Source organism: Hypomesus transpacificus, chromosome 23, assembly GCF_021917145.1.
Source record: "Hypomesus transpacificus isolate Combined female chromosome 23, fHypTra1, whole genome shotgun sequence".
NCBI classification, from domain to species: domain Eukaryota; kingdom Metazoa; phylum Chordata; class Actinopteri; order Osmeriformes; family Osmeridae; genus Hypomesus; species Hypomesus transpacificus.
The window spans coordinates 11148851-11175168 of NC_061082.1; the positions used below are offsets into that span (position 1 = coordinate 11148851).

The 26318-nt window shown below is 43.7% G+C and overlaps 1 protein-coding gene across 1 annotated transcript; it reads left to right on the top strand.

Annotated features, from left to right (window-relative positions):
• Nucleotides 1-24881, top strand: LOC124485263 (SH3 domain-binding protein 4). Its single transcript, XM_047046745.1, has 5 exons — nucleotides 1-134; nucleotides 9291-9504; nucleotides 9643-12005; nucleotides 23089-23277; nucleotides 23740-24881. The coding sequence occupies exons 2-5, from the start codon at nucleotides 9381-9383 to the stop codon at nucleotides 23962-23964; spliced, it is 2901 nt and encodes a 966-aa protein (XP_046902701.1). The 5' UTR covers nucleotides 1-134; nucleotides 9291-9380; the 3' UTR covers nucleotides 23965-24881.
• The last annotated feature ends 1437 nt before the right edge of the window (nucleotides 24882-26318 follow it).

The window sequence follows — 26318 nt, forward strand, 5'->3', positions numbered from 1 at the left end:
TGCTCTACTCCCAGCGTCGAAGACTGGATTTACAAAGAAGTAGCACTATATTAGAATTGAACTGGGAACCCTGTATAACTACGCCTGCTGGATGCATTTGCTTCATGGGACACATTTTACGGGACTTCCATAAGGTGACGTCTATTTTAAAACAATTATACATTACACTTCAACTACTGGAAATATGATTGATGCTCATAATGTTCACGTTTTAACGCCAAAATTGTCGAGGTAGTTTCGTTCTCTGGGTAGCTGTTCTGGGTTTACTCTGATTGAAAACTTTCCGAACTGAGACAATGGTTCTTGATGCGATATGCTGATACGTTTTTCTTTGCTTCAGTCATTTTTACAAGATGCAAAAATGGTCTGAAAGGAGGGGTTGCACTCAATCGGCAACTTGCCTGAGTTGCTTTTTAGCAATAGGCTATTTGTCCCTATATCATCTGTTTACTCATCGATTAGATTGGATGTTGAATATAACTGACCTGAACCTGTAATGGCTCAATCTGATCCCTAAAAGTCGCGCTGGCTCCTGAAGCCTTTGTGTAGTTGAAGTTTCTTCGATGTTGTCTTTATCTCCAGTAGAACAAAAATCGCACCTTTGATGAGTTTCGTACTTGCCACATAGATGCATTCAAAATCCTTACTTCCTCAGATTCATACCGTTCTTGCATGCGTGACATTCGTTGCCATGGTATCAAACAATTCAGCTGCCCCGATGTAAATGAGTTCCCCTGTGGCTGGTGGGCTGTGTCGAGAAAGTAGGCTACTGTGCGTACCGACATGATTTTGTTCCATGGGAAGTATTCCAAACTGCGCGAACCCCAATCAATTAAAAGTCATGTTCGCGATGAGAAGCGTAATAGCTTAGTCTAATTTTCTCAAGCTGTGTAGGCTAAATGTTCTACTGTTGTTATTTTCAAACTAATAGCCTACAGTACTTTGTGCTAGCTCTTCCTTCTAGTTTCCACAGAGGTGGGTTCGTCTACGGTTCGAAAGAAACGTACAGGCTTGGTACCGGGACGGATCTGTTCTGAGTAGCGTGGGTCCGAGCCATGGCTCTGGCCTGGGTGCTCTCTGTCCATACTAAATTTGACGTCAATCGGTGTATTAATGGGAGACACGTGGGAGATTAGTCAGGCTTTTTGATGAGGCATTATTCTCCCGTTGGAATATTATTATCAATCATAATGTGTAAAGGTCCATTCCCTTTAGTTTTATTCTGCTCCTTTTTATGTCGTTCTTTTACGGTTTCAGGCGTTGAAACTTTCAACTGCCTGTTTCAAAGACAGCTTTTTTCCACTCTATTTTTTTCAGACTTTTATTAAGTTCACTATAAATAAGATATGGCTGAGTTCTTGTTTAATTTAGACTGCTGAGGCATTAGGGAGAGAGATTGCAAAGTCACAGAGGCCAGATGAAGCTCTTCTAAAGGTTAATCAGTGAAATGCTCTAGAGACATCAGAAGACATGGACAGGTGAGGGGTCAGACCCTAAATAGGCTACTGTCTTCTCTACAGTAGCTTTACGTTAGATTTTTTTTTGTATGTCATGTTAAGTAAATCAAAATTATATTGAAAGGAAGGTTTTATCCTCGAGGCTTTAGGTTGGTTGAGGGGCAGTTCTATGGGCGTATGTGAAGCCCTCTGTGACATGCTTGCGTGTAAAAAGGGCTATACAAATACATTTGATTTGATTTTATCTCCACAGTTGAAATCTTTCTTTCTCTTCCCCGCATAACAATATGTTTTCTGTTTCAATCGCTGTGCTCTGGAATGGCGCCGGTGCTTAAAATGGAATTCATTGTGTGAATGAATGGACCTGTGATTGCAGATGATGTGGTCTGTCAGTGTGAACAGCGTCTCCTGGTTCACGTTAAGCATGGGCGTGAGTCCAGCTGGCTACAGTACTCGTTACCACACACAGTGCCACCACAGTGGGACGGTTGGCATCAGCCTGGCCAAATATGGTGGCTCTAGATGCACCTCCCTGTTAGGGATAATAGGAAGTCATTAGCAGATGTGACTCATGCCAGGTTTGTAACTCTATTGTCCTTTCAGCCTAAATTTATGCTACTATTTTTCTTTAAGCCTTTAACAGTTTGTTTTCTCATGGATTACATTAAATAGGAGTGTGGAGCCCAGTTACAACATACAGGATCATCATTTGGCATTTCACTTTTTACATATCTGGAAGGATATAAACTCAAGGAATTAAACTCAAACTCAAATGTTACAATGTGTTATTATAAATCCAGATTATATATCCCCTTTTGGAATCCATTGTTGCCATTCCATTGTTCCCAGTTCGTGACTTGATTGACAACACCAGAAGAAGTCCCCTAAAATTCAAGTAAAAAACCTGGGAATGACAGTTGAACATGCCCCTTAACCCCTTTCTTTGTTATGGGGAGAATGATAGGCCTTCCTTCTCTTCTCTGCTCTCGCTTGAATAAGGCAGGATTTCATTTGAGCCCCTGCATTCTCTAAATTCCATCTCACTTCATCCCTGTGCCGTTCCATGCTGGCATGTTTATACTGAGAGATGAGAATGTAGTGGATACTGATGTCTGCAGCTTGCAGTTCATGTTTCTGTGATATACACATTCTTTCTATACACACCTTTGAGTAGTGCCAACTCTATCTTTGCAAACATCTCAGGCACAAAATATGGCATGACAATGGCCTCTGTGGTGGTCTAATGAGAGGGAAAAAGAATATAATCCATGTCTGATTTGTCTGTGTCCCTGGACATGAGTTCACAGCCAACCATTTAACAACCGAGTAGCCTCGCCTCTGTGTGTTTGCATCATGAGACTGAGATGATGTCACCCCTGACACTTACCAGTGTTGTCAGTACCGGTCAGTTCTCTTTAGCAGGGCCCTTTTGTTCTTTATTGTCATTATATATTTTGTCTAGTGTCACTTATTTAATGCAATAGCTCCATAAAGCCTGTATTCAGACTCTAGCTTCCCCACACCAAAACTAATTTTCTTGTTTCTACTTCCAAATATTGAGTCTCATACTGTCTTCTGACCACTCAGAAGAGCTTTCACAGGCTATTATAACCCACAAGGCTATCAGGCAGACTGAAATGAATCATGGGAAATATGTAACAGCTCTGCTGGCTAGTAGTACTTATCCATGTTGGGGGGGTAAGGCAGGGAGTCACAATGATTCCACTGATCCAGGCTGAAGCCTCACACAGGTGTTTTCTGTAGGAGTTTCTTATTGAGAAGTTGTTTCCATCACTTTGGATTTTCATCAGAGCAGTGCGAAGTTTCAGAAAACTGAAAGGACTTGGAGCTTTTCGATTGAACATTTTCTTTTAACAAGCCTCATAACATTTTAAAATGTTTTCCTCCCTGTTTAACCACCGAGCTACCAGAAGCTGGGAAACATCCGTGTGCTAGTATGGAAATCTAATTGTTTAGAATTATCTTGGAACTTAAATATAATTTCTGCTGAACCTAGTGCATCGTAGCAAAAAAAAGTGATATTCAGGTCCCAGATGTGGTATTTAGTGTACACAAGAGCTTATTATTAGCTACAACTGCCACAGACAAGAGACTTCAGGATCTGGTTTTGACCAGCCAAGGCCAGAGTAATGTTGACCTAACGCTGAGGAAAGAAGTGCACTCCACAATACCATCCTCTGTTTCCTGTGAGTGTGTGCCTCTCAAAACACCTGGCTGAATCACACACAGTACTAAGGAAATTGTCACCATAGTGACTCATTGTGTGCTGTATTGATGACTCCAAAGACTATTTGACTTCCAAATCCGGGTTTTATGGCTGCAGTTAGTCTAGATTCTTCTAGGGCACCATATGAGAGGAGAGAGCCAGTGCACAAAAGGGCAGAGCGGGTCTTGACTGCAGTTGCAGGGCAGCCTGTGGGAGGAGGCATCAGTCAGACCCTCATCACAATGGCATTTCCTCCTTGTTGTTGCTCCTCGGGCGTTTCCTGTCCAGGACCTGCTCTCCTCAACGGGCCGTAGCTGCGTCTGAGCCACAGAGAACACCGCCCTGGCCATCCTTACGTGTTAACCTAGTTAACTCTAGGCTTACCTGTGCGTGTGTTTGTCCTTTCCCCACACTGACCATAGCTAGTACTGAGTGTTTAAGCTGTGTTCCTGTTTGTCAGTGTTCCCAGGTTTCTTTCCTGTGGGTTAGTAATGATGTTATAATATCGCTAACATTAGCTCCAGCAATGTCCTGCCCCCGCTCTCCACAGTGGTAGGACCAGTGACTCAACAAATAGGAAGAGCAAACAACAAAGACAGTTTGTTCTGACTCCAACTGTGTTCACCGAAGCTCACCAAAAAGGTTTTACATTTTATCATGGGAGTGGATAAAGCTCACTGTCCATATTGTGGACTATGGAACTCTGTGTGTCATGATCCTGGGTTGGGTTCGTTGTGAGGAGGGGGGGCTGAATTCCACTTAGACAAAACTAATGAACATCTGCTTATCAAGATGGTAGACATGTACACTATTGCAGTACATGTCCACGGATTTCATCAGAAAATTGCTCTGTCCGTCTGTCGTTGGTAACAGCATTGTTATTAATCAGTGTTGTGTTGATCAGCTTGGTCCTGTAATCCTAGTTGAGCTCAATACGCCCCTGATCAAGATGGAGCTTGAAGCCAGCATCACCATCAATACCGAGCCAATACCATGTCTACTCCGACTGAAGGATTGGTGTACGTGAATCATTTATCAATACGCTTCAACCTTCTTGAATAACCTGTCTCCTCGGTAGAGGGTTGTTTGGGGAAATGTTTTACAGCTACATCTAAAAAGTTTCCTTTTTTAAAAGTAAACATTCAGCAGTTCAGGTAGAAATTGACATTCTCACGAGGCATCATCTTTTCACTATTTTAACAGTCACACAACAATCTTTACAAACGTTGTTTAACTTGGACAACCGTTCTCTTTTAAGCTACGGAGGAGGTGCCCCCCCTCATTCCCTCACATCTCTCAGCTCAGGAAAAAACTCATTTTCTGGAACTTCAGATTTACACCCTTCTCTCTTGATTTATGCTACGGTTTATACAGGCAATCAAAATATTTTGATAAAATAGAAGTGATCTTTCCGTTGGTAGGTTGACCTGTCAGTACTCATGTCCCAGTGTACTGAAGGTGATGGTTCCCCTCTCATAGTGCTGCCCATGCCTGCAGGGGGGGTTATAACAACCTCCAGTTTTACCTTTAAAATAATTTGTAACAAGCAGGCCTGCAGGTACAGCCAGGTCCATTGAAATTATCCGGTCGTGCTCCTCTTGACAATTCTTAGCAGCCTATCTAAATCCATAATAAATGATCTAACCTATAAGAAATAAGCCCCAACCCATATGAACTAAAATCTGCATCGAGAAAATAGCCTAGTATTAAACAACAATTTAAAGAAGAAAAAAACGGGTGGACCGATAGTGTTCTCTTCTCTCGGCTTTTACACAAAGCCCATTCTCTGGGTAGACCAAGGGACAAGTGTGGATGACAGTTTCATAGTGGGCTTCTTCTGTGGGGAACTGCTCTTTTTCACTGTTCTCATGTCCTGAATCATCAGTCCTCTCACTGCCCCAAGTGATGTTGGGAACATATATGCCACTTGCTTTTTGGGTATTTCAGCGACCTTGCTTGATGGCACAGGTCACACAAACAAATTAACATCTCGGGTCAAATTTACGATGGCCCAAAAATGGGCAATCATAAAAGCATGCGTTGGGGTGTTTCTACACAGTTTCAGGTTTATGAAAAAAACTACTTGTAAGAATTGGCGTACCTCTGCGCATTAGAACCCATGCACACGCTATGTTTTGAGTTGGTGTGATATGGTGACACCGCGTGACTGAAGGCGAAGAGAAAAAGTGCATGCATAATAAATAGGCTAACAGCTTACTTGGTGTACAATGGGTATAAATTGTATAAGACAGTTATCTTGCTCTGGCCTGTTTAGGCCAGCAAGCAACACACACATAGGTCAACAAACATATAGACCTATATGCATGTAGCAGCCAGCTATGGCTGTTTTATGGCCTCAATAAATAAATCAGTTTTCACTGCCTCTTCCTGTGATTGTAACAATATTAATGTGTCTTGTGAAATGGCATGCAGTACAGGGAGGTTAATCAAAAATCATTGCACAGTGATTGAAGGATGTTTAATTCTACTAAGACTCGATTACAGAACTCGACTGAGTCTGTCTGTATTAGCGATGGTGTTGATTACCATCGCTAATGGAAATATGCTCTTGGGCTGTGTTCATTGTCATCCTGACACTAAGCTATCGCGTGTGAACTCTGAATGCACTTTAGCTGGAATTGGATGTTAGTGCTGGTTTGTCGTGCTGTAAGTGCTTCAGGTCTTAAAATATGTATTCTGGTTTGGGAGTCCCCAATACTGAATGACTTATTAGAACACATGCATTTAAATGATGACAATTCCTGTCACAATCCCCTAATCAGTTACATGGAGCCGTACCGTATATTCTGCCACAATGTGAACAAGGGAGCCTGGGATAATGGCTAACACCCAGTGGAACTGTTGTGACATTCTGTTACCGGGGGCAACAGCCTGGACCTTGTTGGCTTCCTCCATTGCCTTTGCTGCTTGTAAGTCTTCTAACAAGTCTTCAATCATTTGCATCCAGACTATTGTTCCCACCAGTTTGTTGCTCTACATCTTGCTTCTGTTCAGATGTCTCCTCCCACGCTATTGTGCTCTTCCTATCCTCCTATCCATGTGGCTGTTGTAGAGGTTGAACTACCTCGGGTGGTCAAGGCCCGAAGGCGTGCCTGCGTATAGCCATAGACCACCCAGGGGTCGCGTCAGAGCAGATGGAGGTGCAGGATGTAACTGTCCTTCAGTGTCTCCACTGAAAAGAGGGTTGCAGCTGTGCTATTTTATGATGTAGCTGTTTTTCTTTCCTAGTCTTCCTCTCTAACTCTCTGGACCCTGGCTTACCTTCCCTTTAAAATCACTCATGCTCTATTAAGAAAAACATGGCTTTGGTATGATGAGGCGTCTCCTTCATGAAGTTCCCTGTCCCCTGACTTGACTGTTCTGAATAATAGATTGGATGCAAGAAGCCAGGAGGAGTTTGTTGGTGTGTGAAGACAGAGAGCTGAGTTCTAGTGACCCACATCCTGCCTCAGAGATGGGACCAGACAAATGGGGCAGGCTAGGATCTGTCTGCTCGGCTCACTGACCTCACCTCTGGCATGTAGCTTTAGAGTGTAGATGTGGACTGGGTGTAAACAAGAGCCTACTGAGTAAATTACAACTTTGCTTTGCTTAATATTCCAACTATTATAAATATTGACTTGTAGACTGCAAAAATTAGCTCAGAGATCAAAACCATTACTACTGCAAGAAGCAACTTGTATAGTCTACTATGCTATGTCTTGGTCATCCATAAAGTATTTCAGAACAGACTTGATAAGACAAGTCCCAGAATTTTCCCCTCTTGATTTTTCCCAAAGTTTTTTGTGTGAGCGGACTCTTGCCAAGCATCATTTCAGCAAGCCAGTGAAGTTAGTATTAGAAAAACAACATCAAGAAGTCCAAATGTCTGAAAATCTGTCAGACATGTGAATTCATAAAGCCTAACAGCCAAAATATTTACTGTGAGTTATTTGTCATTCTGTTTGTGTCTTTTTCCCAACCCTGTGCGTCTTCAAAGTGAGCTTTTTAATAGCTCTTTTAGTGCAATACCCTCCTCCCACAAGGAAGAAATCTGGATGATCTGTGTGTCAAAGGAAATGAATATGTAAATGAGTTCAAAATATATATTTTCACACACGCACACACACACAGCAGCTTCTCTGATATCACCCTGATGGTTTAGATTTCTGTTGATCTCAAAGTACAGAGAAACTAAGTAGTGAAAACCATAAGCTTCAAAGTTTAAACCCCTGGAGACTGTGAACTTGATATTTCAAGGGCAGTATAAGGAACTAAGGACACCGACAACATCAGGAGACATTTCATTTCAAAGGCGAGAGGAGAAGGAATATACAGTGGAATATTGCTGCTGTGTGAATAATGTATTTAGCATTTACAGGGCAACATACAGTATAATATGGTATACCGTAGAGCATTTCATTCAAAGTGCTTCACCAAGGAGGGACATTCGTTCATCTGTTTCAGCAGTGCCTAGGGTCTTCCATGAATGTTCAATGACAAGTTGTGGCATTCCAATTAAAATGATAATGCTCACCCAATGAGTGTGATATTGAATGTCTTATGCACCTACTGTGGGTGTGAGGGGATCAGCTGTGACCAGTGTTGGGGGTAATGGGTTACAAAGTAACGGATTACAGTAACGATATTACTATTATAGGTAACAAAGTAAAGTAACGCATTACACTCAAAATATTGGTAACTACACTACTTTAGTAGACCTCAGGAACGCACTTTCCTGCGTTACCAGTACCCAAGCCATTTTTGCTGGTCCGAAAAGTTCTCTTTTAATGGCGATTGCATGCTTGCCTGTGTGCTTGCTTGTCTGGGCACCGTTGCCACAGAGACCGATTTGAGTGATTTAAGTGACGTAGCTGCTGTTGTGTAGACATTAGGCGCACCTAATTGACAATCCAGTATCACATACTAGGTTGGCGTAGAAGGGAGGGAAGCGGGAAAAAGGATGAGACGTAGACAGGAGGGTTCAGCCAGTGGCGATATTCTCATTATTTTAACTTTGTTGCTCGAAAGGACAAACATATTACAGTAAAATGCTCTCTATGTCCAGGCGAGAGGTGTCTTTCAACTGCTGTCAACTCAATGAGATTTTAAATTGAGGCAAATTGATTTTTTAGACATTTGCCTAAAAAATTTGAAAGTAAAGTAACTAGTAGTGAAGTTATATTTCAAATGCAGTAACTAGTAAAGTAATCTAGTTACACTCTTCAAAAGTAACTAGTAACTTGTAACTAGTTACTTTTTTCTGAGTAACTACCCCAACACAGCCTGTGACCCACCCCGTTCCTCCCCTTGTCATGGGTCATAAACGTTTCGTTGGATGGAAATGTTGACACTATATGTACTGAAGATTTTGTAAGTCTTCAGGCGGATGACACCTCAATCTCTAACATTCTCTCAGTTTTGGAATCCATTATCTCTTTAATTATATTAGAGAACTGGTTGTCAGCCTAAAGCCTAAAAAATTTTTTGTCAATGATTTCTTTATCAGAAGGCATCAGGCTTGTTTACTGAGATTGCCAAGTGCAAGTAAAAGCTAATTAGAAAAATAAGCCTCAAGCTAATGCAGGCTTACTTTTTTCCTCCAGATGCTATGGAAATCTGTTGACAATTGACCGTGCCACTGGCTCAAGGGAAACCAGAGTACGTACGTGGGGTGTGCAGGGAAATACCCCAAAATGGCCGCCCATCGAATCCGAGCAACCAACCACAACAATATAGCCCTCCCACGCTGCAGGTCGGAGGGGACACTCATAGACCTCAGCGATGGAGTGAATGAAGCCAGTCTAACTGATGTCAAAGGTTATATTCTCTAAACTACACGTTTGACTAGTACAGTTTAAATGAATTATATTACATTACATAAATAAAATCACAACCATCATAGCCTTGAATTTCTATACATTGAATTAAATTTTCTTTTTGTCTTTTATTTTATAGTGCCTTCTCCCAGTGCCTTAAGATTGGATGCCACCGCCTCCTTCGGCACAGCAAGGGAAGTTGTTGCCATTAAGGATTACTGTCCCTCCAGCTTCACCACTCTGAAGTTTTCCAAAGGAGACCGTCTTTTTGTGCTGGACACATCGGGTGGAGAGTGGTGGTATGCCCACAATAAAACAGAGATGGGTTACATCCCAGCAGCCTATGTCCAGCCAATAAACTACAGGGACTCTTCCTTCAGTGACAGTGGAATGATCGATAGCTTAGGAGATAGCAGCGAGGAAGCAGCCAAGGAAATGGACCTCCTTGGCGAGTGGACGGGTGTGTTCCTGAAACCAACGGCCTTACAAAATGGAAATCCCTTTGCAGCCACCCGGACCTCCACCAACCCCTTTCTCAATGGGACCCTTCAGGGTTCTCTGGATCAGAACAGTAACGAGAAACCGGTTGACCTTCTCTTTTTCGATACCATGGCACCCTCCATGCCAAACTCCACCAGCAGCACTATTAACATCAACGGCTTTGGCAGTGGGATCTTTGATTTAAATCCCATCAGCACCAACCTTGGGGGTGGTCAGACATTACGCAGGGACAACCCTTTTTTCAGGAGCAAAAGATCCTACAGTCTCTCTGAGCTTTCCATCCTGCAAGCTCAGTCCGATGGCCCTCAGGTGTCTTCAGGTTTCTTCGGGGGTCTTAAAGCTCCGGTGCCAGAAGAGTTCAAGAGCAGAGAAGACTTCCGAGAAGCCTGGTTGAACCACCGAAAGCTGGCCAGGTCCTGCCACGATCTAGACTCCCTAGGCCAGAACCCTGGCTGGGGACAAACACAGCCGGTGGAAACAAACATAGTGTGTCGTTTAGACAGTTCCGGAGGGGCGGTTCAACTCCCTGACACCAGCATCAGCATCCACATACCTGAGGGTCACGTCATCCCAGGAGATACCCAGCAGATCTCCATGAAGGCTCTACTGGACCCTCCCTTGGAGCTCAACAATGACCGTTGCACCACCGTCAGCCCTGTGGTGGAGATCAAACTGAGCAACATGGAAACCAAAACCACCGTTACCCTTGAGATGAAAGTTTCAGTTGTGGTGAAGGTTGAAAGTAGACAAAACACTGAGATCATGTGTGTTCGGAGTGACTGCAAAGAGGGCCCCTACACGCCAATATCACAAGCGTACTTGTTCGGTGACACCGTCCAGGTCTGTCTGGATAACCTTGAGCCATGCATGTATGTGTCTGTTGTGGTTCAGTCTAAGATGTTATCGCCTGAAAGCACAGTTTGGGAACATGTGGTGAAGAAGGTCACTCTCGGTGTCTACGGGCCAAAGCACATTCATCCCTCCTTCAAAACTGTTGTGGCTTTCTTTGGCCATGACTGTGCACCAAAGACGTTGTTGGTCAGTGATGTGGGAAAGCAAGCCCAGTCTACACCACCTGTTGCTCTCCAGCTCTGGGGTAAACATCAGTTTGTCCTGTCCAGACCTCAAGACCTTCAGTTTGGAGTTTACTCCAACATGGCCAACTATGAGGTTAAGGCCAGTGAACAGGCAAGAGTAGTCAGGGGTTTCCAGGTCAAACTAGGAAAGGTTAGCCGGCTTGTCTACCTAATATCGTCTCGGAGTACTGATGATGTCTCCGATTTCACCTTGAGGGTTCAGGTCAAAGACGACCATGACTGTATTCTTGCCCAGTTCTGTGTTCAAACGCCAACACCACCGCCCAAAACTGGTCCACGAACCTCAGCACAAAGGCGCTTCCTGAAGAAGAAGGAAGTAGGTAAGATTGTCCTGTCGCCACTGGCCATCACAACTAAGTATCCAGTGTTCCAGGACCGCAGAATCAACAACCTGAAGTTTGGGAAACTGATCAAAACCGTCATCCGCCAGACAAAAAACCAATACCTACTGGAGTACAAAAAGGGGGACTTTGTTGCCTTGTTGAGTGAGGAAAAAATAAAGCTAAAGGGCCAGTTGTGGACTAAGGAATGGTACGTTGGATACTATCAGGGTAGGATGGGGTTTGTCCATGCAAAGAATGTTCTGGTGGTGGGGAAAGTGAAGCCCATTTACTTCAGTGGAGCTGAATTGACAACCACACTTCTACTGGAACAGATCCTGAAACCTTGCAAATTCCTTACCTATATCTATGCCTCTGTGAGGACGATACTGATGGAGAACATAGGCAGCTGGCGGGCGTTTGCCGATGCCCTGGGTTACGTCAACTTACCATTGACACACTTCTGCCGCGCCGAGCTGGACAGTGAACCTGAAAGGGTGGCGTCTGTGCTCGAGAAACTGAAGGAAGACTGCAACAACGCAGAAGGCAAGGAGAGGAAGTCCTTCCAGAAGGAACTCCTGACTGTAAGTTTTCAACTTGCACCCTGGCACTCTGTTCCTTGTTCGTTGTACTGACTAAGTGCTTTCTCTCATCTATTGGACAGTTAAAGCAAATATACGAGCAAATATTTACACACTGTGGTCTCTATTTGAGCTTTTGTTTCTGTTTCCTTGTGTTATGTCCTGCATGCTCAGTTTGTCTCTGTTAGTCTTGTGGGTCCACATTTGTGTCTCCGTCTAGCCTGTATTTCTTTTTTCTTTTCTTTTTTCTCACCCTGATTGTAGCTTCGGACCTTTATCAGCATACAGCTGCTTGAGGCTATGGTCCAATGGTCCAATTCTGTTGAGAGTGCAGTCAATAAGTGCTGTGTGGGCACCAGAGTCTTAATGAGGACCTGGGAGTTGTGGAGAGCAGCAGAATATTTTGGCAGGGTCCAATCCCCACCCTCCACCCTGTAAATCACATTGAGTAGGAGATGTGTGCTGCTGCATTTGTAAATTCAACCAATATCTCAGTATAACCTTGGTGAGGCTCAGCCTCCATATTAGCCATTGTTTTATGAATTAAAACCTACACCGACTTTCAAACTGTTCCCTGGCCAAGATCCCTGCATACGTCAATTGTTTTCTTTGGTATATTTGTTATTCGCACAGATATAGTGGGAATGCTGATTGTCATAAATCCAAACTGAGAACATTCATCCACATTTACAAGGAAATTTGTATTTCGAAAACTTTCGGAAATGTGAAAACTTTGTCTTTCATGTGTATGTTGGCCCCAAGACATTGAGGCCAACACATACTCCATATTGCCTCTGGCAAATAGACTGCAAGTCCCATTGTGAATTGTTTCCAAGCAAATATTAAACCGTCTTCCCTCACGGAGACTCTCCCTCTTTGAATCAGTTACCTTTCAAGGTGTAGAAGGGGAGGTGTAGACATGCAGCTGAATTTAAATTGTAAGTGTTGTCGTTTTTTAGGTCCATATCGTTCCGAGGTGATGGTTTCAGGGGGAACCTATTCACTTGACTGACAGGTATATTTTCCCCATGCATATTATTAACCATCCTCTGACTGAGAACGTTTTTTATTTTGTATTTTCAATCCTTCAACCTTTCTTCTTACGCCATTCTGTCCCTTAGAGGTCATGGTGGTACAGACTGAGCTGGGATTGAACATAAACACTATAATTTACGTGGGGTTATAAACAGCAGTTACAACCATTTATAGACTAAGCGAACATTCAGTGTGCAGGAGAGGAACATAATATAAGGTGGTCGATAAAATGGTAAATGACATTCTGCCTCACGTCTGTTTATTTAAGACAAATCATTTGTTCAGTATACTTTCCATTGTTCAGATTAAATAAAATATGAATTGTGGAGGATTCAAACTGTTTTGTTACAGATTACAATCAGAAGTATCTCAAATAAACACTCCCACTGCTTTCAGAGTGTACGGTTTGGCGACTATCAAAGCCATCCACATTTAACACTTTCTTGGTTTATTTATGTCTAATAGCCTGGTATAAACAGTTTGTCTCTGGAGTCCTTGCTACTTCTGTAACAAAAAAGAAACAGACTTAGTAAAGTTCAAGTTGACATCCATTGGGAGGATTTTAGCAAGGCCATGCTGGGAAATCTTCACATCCGCAGGTAACGTAGAGAACAAAAACAAAAATGCGTACAAGAGAGGCATGCGATAAAGGTAGCTGATAAGTTGGGGAGCATCAAGCCTCTGCAGGGTGGATGAGAGAGAGAAAGGAGAGAAGAACCACTATTTTACAGCAGGCAGGCAGGGGACGGGGGGCATTTTCAAAGAGGCTGGGGAGAGTTAACCAACTGGATAGTTTGAGACAGGTGTCATAGCTTCACTCAACTATAGAACTGAGAACTTGTGCACAAACGCAACTGATGTGTCATCGCACTGCATTATAGAGGCTGTATTTTAGACTGAAAGTGTCTTTTTCAAAAGGAGCCTATTTCTATTGTCAGTGTTTCTACTCCAGATAACTGATTTCACACCACAATGTGTGGGCCTCTGTGTCTCGTAAGACTGCAGAGGCTGTCAATTTAATTACCATCTACTATCTCTCTGGGCAATTATGTGTTTTCTCTGACACAGAAAACAATCCCTACTGATTTGCTTGTCTGTCATTTGTTGGGGTTCTGGAAGCTATTTTTAGAGTCGAAGGAATTAAATCAAAAGGATTGTGTGTGTGTGTGTGTGTGTGTGTGTTTGTGCACCTCTGAAAGATAGTTGACAGTCTTTGTTCTTAATCATCTGAATGCGAGCACATTTCTTCCTTTATTGTTCAGCAAGAAAGACATTTTCAGTTAAGCTTTATCCAGTTGACTTAAATGTGGAGTGATACATCCTATCTCCCCTGCCTCCTTCCTCCCCCATCTTCTTCCTTCTCCTCCCGTCCTCCTCTGCCTCTCTCCTCCCCTCTTCCTCTGCCTCCCTCCTCCCCCATCTGCCCTGTCCTCCCATTGTCAGCTAGTGAAAGGACTTTACTCTGCCTATAGTTATGCATTACAGCGCTTCCAAATTAATTGGAAACACTTTCAATCACTTTACAGATATGGAATGTGGTTGTGCAGCCTTGACCACAAATTAAACTTGTACCTCCAATTACAACTGCAGACGATGAACTGGGTTCTGATCAATATTCAACAACACTGATGCAAATTTAACTGCTCTAATGAAAGCAGCAGAGCTTATGGGTCCATGCTAAATCATATGGGTCAGTAATATTTAGAAATTGCACTAAATATACTCTGTGTTTGTGTTTCAATTAGACTGTCAGCGTTGTGTCCCCGCTAAGCTGAATCACTGTACAGCTCAGAGCTGTTTCTGGGATATTGTCTCTATGTTCCAGTGAGTGACTCAGTATTCAGTATTTAATGCGATGAAGAGTCTTATGGTTACTCTTGTGATTTTGATCCAATTAATGTATTGAATAATTGTTCTTAAAGGCCTGTGTGCTGTACTAACCCTGGCAGAACAGGACTTTTCTCGCTGCCATTTTTGGCAGTGGAATGCCAACCTTTTAATGGGTTAGATCTATCATGTGGCGTTGCCGTGCCAACAGGACGATAGGTACGAGGTACTCATTTGTTCATGGAGCTTGGAGCAGAACAGCTGTGGCCTGGCTTTCTCCAGAGCAGCTTGCAGCAACATATTGTAGCTTGGATAGCAGAAAAAAGTGATGTTACTTAAGTAAAAATAAATTGCCTGGTTGCCAAGTTGTGGTTGAAGTGGTTGACTCATGACGTTATCTGTTTATTAATTTCCTCTTAACCACTCCAGTAAGTGTCATGGTAACAAGGGAGGCAGCTAGGCACCCCTGGAAAACGGGATTAGAGCGATCAGCCCGGTGAGGCAGAGGTGAACCCAGGGCTGTCAGTCATGTTCGGCTGAGAATCTTCACTGCCCAGGGCATTTCTATTTTAACCTACTCTCCACCATCCATGTATTCAACATAGCTCAGGAACAGAAGAGTTCACGTAGTTTTGAGCAGGATGGTTCTCAAGGAAGGGAAAAAATCACAGGCTTTAAAGATACTGTGAAGCGAATTGAAAATGAGTTTTAAGATCATCACACAACAGAAAAATGTGTGTTGTTAACCACCCATCCAAATTCGAATGAAAAAAAAAACACAGACAAGTATGTTAAATTAGGCTTTGAAAATCGTGAGAAAATCAGCTGTCTTCTTTGCTTGAGACTGGGGGGGCATGTCACCTGAAGGAGCTGAAGCTCCGCCCGCTCAAATTTATAGAATTTTGCAACATAACAGCAAGTCTAGCTAAATAAATTGCAGATATCAGAACAGACCTACCTGCAGTCTCTGAGTGTTTTATGTGTAAATTACTCTGTTTTTGCATCCTACCAGCTGAGTAACAGAATGCAACCGTCTGTGATCTGATGTAGATAGGTCGCTGTGATGTAGATAGGTTGGGTTTTTGCCCCGCCTATACAAAACCTAACGGTCTAACTCCACATTTCAGTGCGACAAAGTTTTCACGCTTTGCACTTGCTTTCAGGAACTTATTTCACACATATATAATGTACTGAGAAGCAAATCGTGGAATTTGCTTTACAACATCTTTAAGGCAATGCGTGTGTGTGTCTTATGTACACCTGCTGAAGTCCTGCCTCTGTTCCGGCTCTTTCTCCAGCTCTTGTGACATCACAGGACCAATCCCAGGGCCCCACAGGGCCCTGAACCCCTTCACTCCCAGTAAACCGTCTTCGGGCCTAGAAGATCAAGACCCTGCAGCTGTAGAAACTCGACACCACATGCATTCTGTGTTTACATATAGCCACGAAGCATAGTACACATGCATGAAAGACATGAACAAAGACAAAAAGCCCACAATGCCTACAGGTTAAGATAACTCTCTTTATCCATCTACAAATGGCAAGCTTTTAATAGTTGTAGGTATTAATTTGTTACATCAATATGCAGAGAGGCAGTGTGTCCACAACAACACTTGAGTAGCCTAGATAAAGATAGTTCCCTTGGAGTTCAGTGTTTCCCACAGATTTGAAAGCAATTTGCGGCGGCAAAAAAATAAATAATATTCAAATATAAAATAAAGTAAAATAATATACTAATATTAGCAATGTTGGATGCTGTCCTCCATACATACTATGGAGGACCAAACCTGCCATATTTACAAATGAATGAATGAATAAATAAATGTCCACATCCATGCATTTAGACATAAATAAATGAATACATGTATTAATTAATGCACAATTGTCAATCAATATTATCTTATAATTTACATGTATTTATGTATTTATTTGTGTATTCATGTATGAATTCATTTATTTATTCATTCACTCATTCAGTCCTGTATTTCTTCAGCCCAATATGTTAATGACGTATCAATCAAAATAGGTAGGCGGTATTTGACACACCATTGGCTAATAGTTTTCAACGCTTTGTATTCGATTATGTAGCCTTAAATCCATCCTTGCTGTCATGGACAACATAGCCTACATGGCCAGGCTGGGCTGGCAGACCTTAGATGTAATTCACCATATATGATATTTAGATAAACAAACATGTTATAAAGATTTTACTACGTTAGTTGTGGGCTATCATTTAACACCCAACTTCACTACGCTGACCGGCCAACCATGTGTTTACCCCGATAAAAACGATATCCGATCAATTCACAAAATGTAAACGTTTTAAAATAAGAAATCCTGACTGTTGTCAAACCAACATATTTGTCCTGTGTGTAAGAGTAAGATAGACGATCTGTCATAGTCCCCAATCAAGCAGAAGAGAAATTTGTGAAGATTGACGACACAAAGTTAATCCTCGAAGATGAAATGTAGTTTAGTCCTACATGGAGTTGTATGCCCCACAGCACGTATTTTACAAAGACTACGCAACAAAAGCCAAACGTTGCCAAGTCATGTTGGGAATGGGATGCTGTTGCAACGGTTGTTGGAGCAACAAGTTGCCTAAATAGCCTGTAGCCTTTGCCATGTTTATGTACCATGTCAGCTTTACATGTATGAAAGGAAAGCTCAGAGAAGGTGAAAGGCTTGGTGACCGGCGTGGAAAAATGCGCGTCTAGTGTAAACAGCATCGCGCCATTTGTAGCAGTTCGCAGCCAGTGTGTCTTGGGCGTTAGCTAGATTCAGACCGAATCTTTGGCTCTGGATTGATTGCAATGTCTGAACGTCAGTTTCCACGCCCACAATGAATGAATGAATGAATGAATAAATAAATGAATAAATCAATCAATAAATGAATAAATAAGTATATGAATGAATAAACAAACACATACATAAATGTAAAATATATGTAACTATTGATTGACAATTGTGCATTAATTAATACATATATTTGTTTATTTCTGTCTAAATGCATGGATATGGACATTTATTTATTCATTCTTTCATTTGTAAATATGGCAGGTTTGGTCCTCCATAGTCCTCCCCTCCTACTATCTCTTTCTCTCCCTGAGCCTGTATTTATGCTTGAGCAACACTGGTTGAAGCCTGAAAATATTGTAAACAATTTCTGCATATATGCAAGTAGCAATTAGCCTGGCTGCCAGCCCAACTGAGCCCCACCCACAAAACAATTTGGTCGGGAAGTTGGGTCTGGGACCGCTAGTTTTAGGAAAAAGTATGTCCGAACAGGAGCTGTTCGGACCAATCAAATTGTCAGGGCGGGCTTTATATGATGATGGACATATGATCAACATTAACTGTTGTTTATAACGAAACACAATATGTGGCGGCCGGTGTTGATTCTGTGGCGCACCGTCACAAATTAGTCTATGTGTGGGAAACACTGGAGTTAGCTTTGGCCTGAAGCTCTTATTAAACCTCAGAGCTGTGTAGCTCTAGTTCATACATAGAGATGTGGAGCACTAGATCAGACTGCAGGAGGTTAAACCACTCCCGAGTTAATCATTCTTGTAAAAACCAGTAGGATTAAATCTAGTCTGTAGTCTGACTACTGCTGACAGTCTCTCTGTTAGGGTTGCCTGTCTGTCACTTACGGTTATGTTTTACTGTCTGTCTGTCTGCCAGGGGCATGTTTGCTGTATGTCTGAATGCTGCAAAGCTACTGTATCAGGGCAGCAACAGACTGGCCCTGCCTTCTCGTCTTACGTAACGGCCAGCCGATCTGAGTGTCTGAGGTCTGTAGTGGCAGTGGGCGGGAGCCAGGACGTGTCTCTGTGTTGGGTCATGGCCCCACAGATGTTTCCTGTCTCATTGTTTAGAGGCTAAACAGAAGCACCAGTTATGGACCAGGAGGCGCCGTGGTTCACGCGACCGCCCCTCCCCCCTGACTCCTCCCCCCGACCCTTACCTTATCCCCAACTCCCCCTCAACGTCTTCCTCACATCACCCCAACCCCCTACCCCAGACCTTCCCCTCAGCCGCCCCCCGGCTTCCTTCCCCCTTCCTCCTAACCCCTCCCCTTGACTCCCTCCTCACACTCCTGCCTTAGCCTCCACCTTCCACCTGCCTCAGCTATGAGCAGACAGGACCCGCAGTAACAGGCAGGCTGGAGAAGTGTGGCGTGCCTGCTGTCTGTCAGGTAATTCACTGGCAGAGCTGTGAGTGTTGGCAGTGATGTTTCAGACGAGCTCTGAGTCACGTCTCCCTCCTCAGTTAGTGTAAGGTCAGAAGAAACATCTGTACAGGGGCTCTTGACTGTGTGGCGGGAAATCTTCTGTGTGAGACGTGTGTGTGTGTGCAAAATAGATATTCTGCTGCTCACACAAAATTCCAACCCACCACCCAACTCCAGCCTACTCTTTAGAATTATTTACAAAGAGATCCCTAAACTTGATAGCAGCAGGGAGTAGTAATAACAGTCTATTTTGGGAAGAAAATGGAAAGAGGCCACTGGAATGACTATGCCCGAATAAGTCTCTGCTTTGCTAATTCTGTGTACACATATCTCCACTTCCCCCAGACCTGGGCCTGGTGCCTCCTCCATCTCCCCATGCTGGGCCCAGTGCCTCCTCCACTTCCTCCAGCCCTGGACCCGGCCCACAAACACACTTAAGCTAACATCTGAAACTGCTATCATTCTAACCCTGACAAGCAGCTGATTTAGTAGTTGCTCTACTACAAGGAACAATCTCTGAAATACAAATCCTAACCCTACGCAAACAATCAACCAAACCAATAATGTAACCAAAATGCCTAGATGATATTTTAGGAAAACCACATCATAAAATATGTATTTACCGGGCAGAATTGATGTGTGTCCTAAGGAGAGTTAGTGACCATGAGTCAGCCAGCATGGACCTGAACATAATTGGCCCAATTCTAGCCAAACTAGAAGTCCTTCAAAAGTATCTAAATTATTCATGTATGTATGCCTGTATTCAATTAGATGTATATTAGAATAACTATTAGAATAGCCTTAATATTAACTATGCCCGTCAAGCCTCCGCCTACTGTGCCCTAACTTCCCCAACCTTGCCCAACCATGCCTCCCTAGAGCCTCTTCAAACCTAGCCTTGCCCTTCCCTACCTCTCCCCTACCCTACCTCCTCAACAATACCTCCCCCAACAATGCATCACCCTACCCTATTTACTCTCAACCCTGTTCCCCCCCCATCCTTGCGTCACTCAACCCCCTGCACCCCCCCCTGGACCCTGCGCTGCTGATTCCCAGTAATACTCATTCCCCATTCAGCAGCAAACTACACTAAAGAGCAGGGATCAGCCTCAGATTAGCCTGCTATTAAAAGTGAAGCTGGCAGATTAACCAGAGTACCAAGAACAAAGAGCCAGTGGAGAGCAGGACCTGGGATTACTGACTCAATCAATCTGCTCCTCATCAGCTAGTTACTAATGAGGAGACACTATGTGCTGGTAATGAAAACACTTGTTGCTTCCAGTATTTAATCAATGTTGGATACTCATCCCAGAAATCGGAGTGTCGTCGCTCCGAATGTTCCAGGCTAAAAATACCAACGCCACAGTGTCTCGCAAACGTGAATGTTTGAAAAAAGTATTGGCATCGACCAAATGTTGTGTTATTTCAAATTTGCTCGTTCAGTATTTGTGGATAATTGTTTCACGTTTCTATTACTGGAAAACAATAATGGACATTTCATACATTTTAAAAGCTTTTATTGGCAAAAACTTTCAAAATATGCATATAGTCCGCTATTTTCAGCAATCAATCTTCTTTTAAAATCTAATCAGAACGATAGTGATTTCACCTGACAATAACTAGTTCACACTTTCCCATGTGCTAATGATACGACGTGAAATTTGTCATTTGGGGTTTTTGTGATCAATTTCATTTTTGGAGGGCCAATAAAGCTTTTATTTAAAATCCATCTGATCACACTGCACAATAATTTAGCATCAATGTGAATCAACACCACAACAACTGAAGCAGCAAACTTTGCAAACACAGTATGTATGTCACTGCCAATACTTTTGGCCACGATTGTTTGTTATCTTTGCGCTTAAAAGCAGACCCAAACCTACATAGCAGCTTTCTTTATCCGATTTAAACAAGCTGTATTGGTCAACATAGAAGCGAGTCAATCATATTTGTAACAGCAACTGTTCTATAAGTGGAACATTCCGCTGGAGGTGAGACAGGAAGTGGTCTCCTTTATTCCTGAGGAGATTTCCTGTTGCTGTTATCCAAGGAGGAAGCAGGTGGTGGGAGATGGTCTTATCTCTAAGTAGGACTGTTCCCCCAACAGCACTCACAACATCCCCAAAAACATTACATTCAGCTGAACTGCCATAACAACAAAAACATGGAGTTTTTGTTTTGTGTGATAACATGTAGCCTATTGAGCAAATTCCGGCTAAGAATAGTATGTGGGGAAAAAGTAAAGTATGTCTATTAGGTTTTGTGTGCCCCATACAAAAAAAATAGTTATATGTGCTGAACAATTCATACCACGGTGTCCTTCATTCTCCATAGAAGAAGCCTGACAGCCACACACGTAAACACACTGTCCCAGATACAATCTGACTGGGAGCCTCTGTGACTGTCCTCCTCAGAGATGTCCAGGAGCTGTCGTGGATGTGAGACTGGTCTGAAGCAGACACTCCACTCCATGGTGGCCTGTCACAGTGTGATGTGGACACTGTGGCCGCAGATAAACATTCCTGTATGACTCTGGGCTTATAGATCAGACCTGAGCTGTCAGAGCGTGAAGGGGGGATGGAGAGAGAGAGAGAGACTGTAGAGGTGGGGGGGGTTGAGGGGAGAGAGAGAGAGACTGACAGCAGGGGGGAGAGAAACAGCAAAGGGAATGCCACAGCTCCCCCCCCCCCCCCTCCTTCTTCTTTCCCTTGCTGCCCATATCCTGTCATTCCACAAATTCCTGCCTGTGGAACTAAAGCCCAAATAGCAGCTTTGCTTGGCGGTCCTTTAGGGTCCCATTTCTGCCAGACGGGGTTGAATCTGCAGCTCCATGATTAGTACCAGTTTAGCCAGGGGTGCTGGTGTTTTCTGAACACGAAGAGATCGATGTGTGTGCAGTATTAGATGTGTAGATGTATATGTCTGAGCGTAGAAGTGTGTGTGTGTATTTGTGTATGTGTGTCATCTCAGCTTGGTGTGCGCGGGTACAGGAACTTCTTGTTTGCTTTCTCCAACATGCTTATTGGGCACCCTATTAGCATGCCGTGTTCGCTGCCTGCTACTGCCTCACCTGTCTCCACCATCAAACCACTCACACACGCCTCTAATGAGGTGAAGGGGCCCTCTGGGCTCCCCTCCAAACCCATTACAGTCCCAAAAACAGAAGCCACATCAACAGTCTACTGTAGATTTCAGCCCTCTATTTCTATACTGTTCTTTATGTCCAGCTTTAAAGAAAACAGGGATTGTTTTTGTTTTTGCTCTTCTCAATGTAGCCTAGCAAGAACAGCAACTCACAACATTAGCAAGCTAATAACAATTTATTGTTAAAGTCATATGAGACAAGCCGAGTCTGTAAAAAGCAGTGGTCTATCAAAGCAGTGGTCAATTCAGTTTGCAGTGAATTGACGACAAATAATTTATGTTATACAATTCTCAATCTGTTGTATTTTTCTTAGAAAGCTGTTTATGTTATTTTCTAACATGTGCTCTCTGTCTCCTTGTTGACCTGCTTAGTTTGCAAATAAAGTGATGTGTATGTGTGTCTGTGTGCATGCGTGCATGCGCACGGATGAGAAAGTGATTTTCCTTCCATTTTTATTCTGGTACGGTCAACATGATAATGCATAGTATCCTAACCCAACCTCCTCCCCTGTAAACAGTAACACTAGCAACGAATAGGATGATTGAGTCATGGTTCCTCTTCTACTCAAGGATAGTGAACTGAGTATAACTTGGTGGTAGAGCAGTGACTGTAGATTGAGGTCACTTGTAAGTTCGAATTCCCCCATGTATGTTTGGATAAAGGTTAAACATTATTAACCTTGTCACATTGTCATAGAGTATTTGCCCTCACTGTGTTAGCTGTTATCCTGTGCTAAATGTCATCCCTGCCCCTTTGTTTCCCCTCAACTTGTCAATTGTCTTCCTTCTCCTCCCTCCCTCCCTTCCCTCCCTCCCCTCCCCCTTCCTCCTCCCTGCCCTTCCCAGGCCCTGCTGAAGCTGGACTGCCAGGGCTTGGTGGCGAGGCTGGTGATGGACTTTGTGCTGCTGACCACAGCAGTAGAGCTGGCGGGGCGCTGGAGGGAGCTCGCTGAGCGCCTGGCCAAGGTGTCCCGCCTGCAGATGGACGCTTACGAGGCGCCACATAGAGACAGGAACGGAGTGGTGGACGTAGAGGTGAGGCGCGGAGAGGGTAATTGGAGGGAAATGGATGAGCGTGCGATCGGACAAGTAGCTGCGATCGTTCCGTTCTGACCTGGTGTTCTGTTGATAGAGACAGTCTCCGTCTCTCTCTTTCTCTCCTCCTCTCCCTCCCCCCCTTTCTCTTCATCTCCTTCTGTCTTTCCTTCTGTATATAGGAAGCGTGGTTTAGTCTGCAATGTATGAACAAGGAATCTGACAACTAGCTGGGAGTGTTTAGTTAGGCCTGGTGTTGTGTGTTGATACGAGGAGTTGATGCATTCTCCCGCACTGTGAGTCTCCTTTCATTCTTTATCAATCTAATGTACACTTGTGGAACTTATTCTCCTTTTCTCTGCTCTGTCCTCTTGTTCCGTCCTTGCTCTACTCCTCTCTGCTCCCTTCCTCCTCTTCCCCTCTCCTCCGCTCCTCCTCCCTTCCCCTTCCTCTCCTTTCTAGGCCATGTGGAAGCCGGCATATGACTTTTTGGTGACATGGGCTGCCCAGATAGGGGACAGCTATCGGGATGTGATCCAGGAGCTCCACCTGGGCCTGGACAAGATGAAGAACCCCATCACCAGGCGTTGGAAGCACCTGACTGGCACCCTCATCCTGGTCAACAGCCTGGACGCACTCCGAAGCTCCGCCTTCAGCCCCATCTCTCAAGATGACTGTGCCATGTAAACTTCAATCAAAATCAGCCCCTCCCTGAACACCGTCACCTGTAGCTGTCATCCTACTGGCTCTGCCACTCGACCTCTGATTATTTTGCTAATCCACTCCCCTCCTTCTTCTTCCTTGGAGTTACTACACTTAAGTGCCCCGCTCCCCCCCAAACCCATTGAATACCACTACATCCTCCCCTCCTAAACAACTTCTCTTCATAAACCTCCAGTTGCTCACTTCCACACCCCTCGAGTCTTGGCCTGTCAGTATTCAGACTTTTTTCTGGTGTTTGTGCATAGTGTGTATTTTTTTACTTCCAATATGGCAGTTTTTGTAAAGACACTTTGACACCTTTTGCTGTAAACTGGGAGCTGAGCAAATCACTAACAAATCACTTTTGTCCTTGTAAGCCCTGTGTGTTTGTCAGAGTGGTAAGTACAGAATGTTTATTTAAAAGCCTCTGATTTAGTTCTGATGAAAGGACTCATTGTCTAGGGTTTCCTTCTACGGGGGTCCGTTTGATGTCACAGTTATTTTGTGTGAATGAAATTGCAACATTTGAACGTAAGACATCTTTTTGTTCTTAGTCAACATTCAATAAATATATTTTATGTATTCTTTGTTACTGTCAGCCATATGGTTGACATGTTTCTTGCCATTTTGGAATTTTTGTACCAAAGCTTGTAAAAAATTATATTGCTCTCTCTATATATAAATATAAATATGTACACCGATACAGACTTTCTATGTCAAGCCACTGATGTTACAATGCCAACTATGTGTTAAGCGTTCTGGATCATTTGTTTTGTCCGTTATTTCTGTATGTCTTATTGGTGCTTTTGCAGTTTACTGATTTATTTCATTTCTTTCCCCCAACTGCATACTTGTGGAGAAGAAAATATAAATAAAATAAAATGTAAATATTTGTACACATAGTTCACATGCATTCACTGTCTGATTGCTTTGGCCCACATTTCACTCAGCGATTGCTTTTGAATTCAATTACTTCATCAGAAGTGCAAAGTAAACCCTATCTTATCTTGAGACCAAGTGACAGCCTGTATGTTCTATCTAACATCAGGGTCCCTTCTGCTGACCACTCGAAAACATCCCAGGCAGAGCTGACAGACAGAGAAGCAGCTTGAAGTAAATGACAGAAGAGAACGAAGGGAGGAAAGCAGACCGCTTGCTGCAGAAGGAGGGTAGAGGGAACGTAACAAAACGAAAAGGAGCGGTCGGTTGAGTGAGAGAGAGGTGGGAGGAGACTGAGTGACTGGACGTCAATTTTGGATAGCAGAGAAGCGGGCTGTAACAGGTCAAGATGTGGACACCCTGAGATGAGAGGAGGAGGAGGGTGCAGGTTGCTGCCTGACCCTGGATGACCTCCAGCAGCCTGCTTTCTTATCTATGTTTCTGCAGAGCCAAACATTTCACATCACTCCATACCTCGGGATGTTGAAAGAGTTGAGCCGTTAACAGCTTGCAAAACGGTTCCATGGGAGAATCTTAATTCTCTTTCTCTCTCCCTCTCTCTTTCTCCCTCTCTGCCTCCACCCCCCCCCCCCCCCCCCCCCCCCCCCCACCACCACCACCACCACCACCACCACCTTTCTCTCTCTGGACCATAAAAGCAAGCAGGCTTTAATTAAAGACACAGATTAATGGAGGAGAAAAAAAAGCAGAAAAGGGAATGGAATTAATTACAGCTGAATGTGAGCAGACATGCATCAACTGTCTGCTGGGAGGGTCGGTAATGAGCCCCCCCTGGGGCGACAAGGGGGAAAACAAGCACACACACATATAACACACCCTAAAACCTTTTTCTGCAAGCACTCAACATGTAGTGTGTGCCTCCCTGGCAAGGCACTGGAGACGTTATAAGACTGGTGTTCAAGGTCGGAGTTGACCTGATGGTCAGACGCAACCTGACACTTGACTGAGGGCCAGTCATCGTGAGTGACATGTGACTTACCTGTGACTGAGGGGTATAATTTGGTTGGATAGTACTGATGTTTGTACAGAGGGAAATGTGTAGGGAGGATCTGTGTGACACGTCTACCTGAATTACCCAGGAGAGGAGTATACAACCTGCCTGGATGCTAAGGATGCTGTTAAGAATGCATGGGTGATTTCCTTCTCAGGCAGAAGAAATTCACAAGATAAAAAGACCCTCCCCTCCCTTGAAGCTAATCAGGCGACCACACACACGCATGCACACACACACACACACACTCAAGCTGAGGGAGAGGTATGTGTGTGTCCTCGTTGCAGCCTAAGCTTGGCTCATTGAATGGCATTTTCATAGCTTTGATCTAAATCTAGCGCTTTGTAATGACCAGACAGAACACATTGATCACATGGCTCAGAGCTGC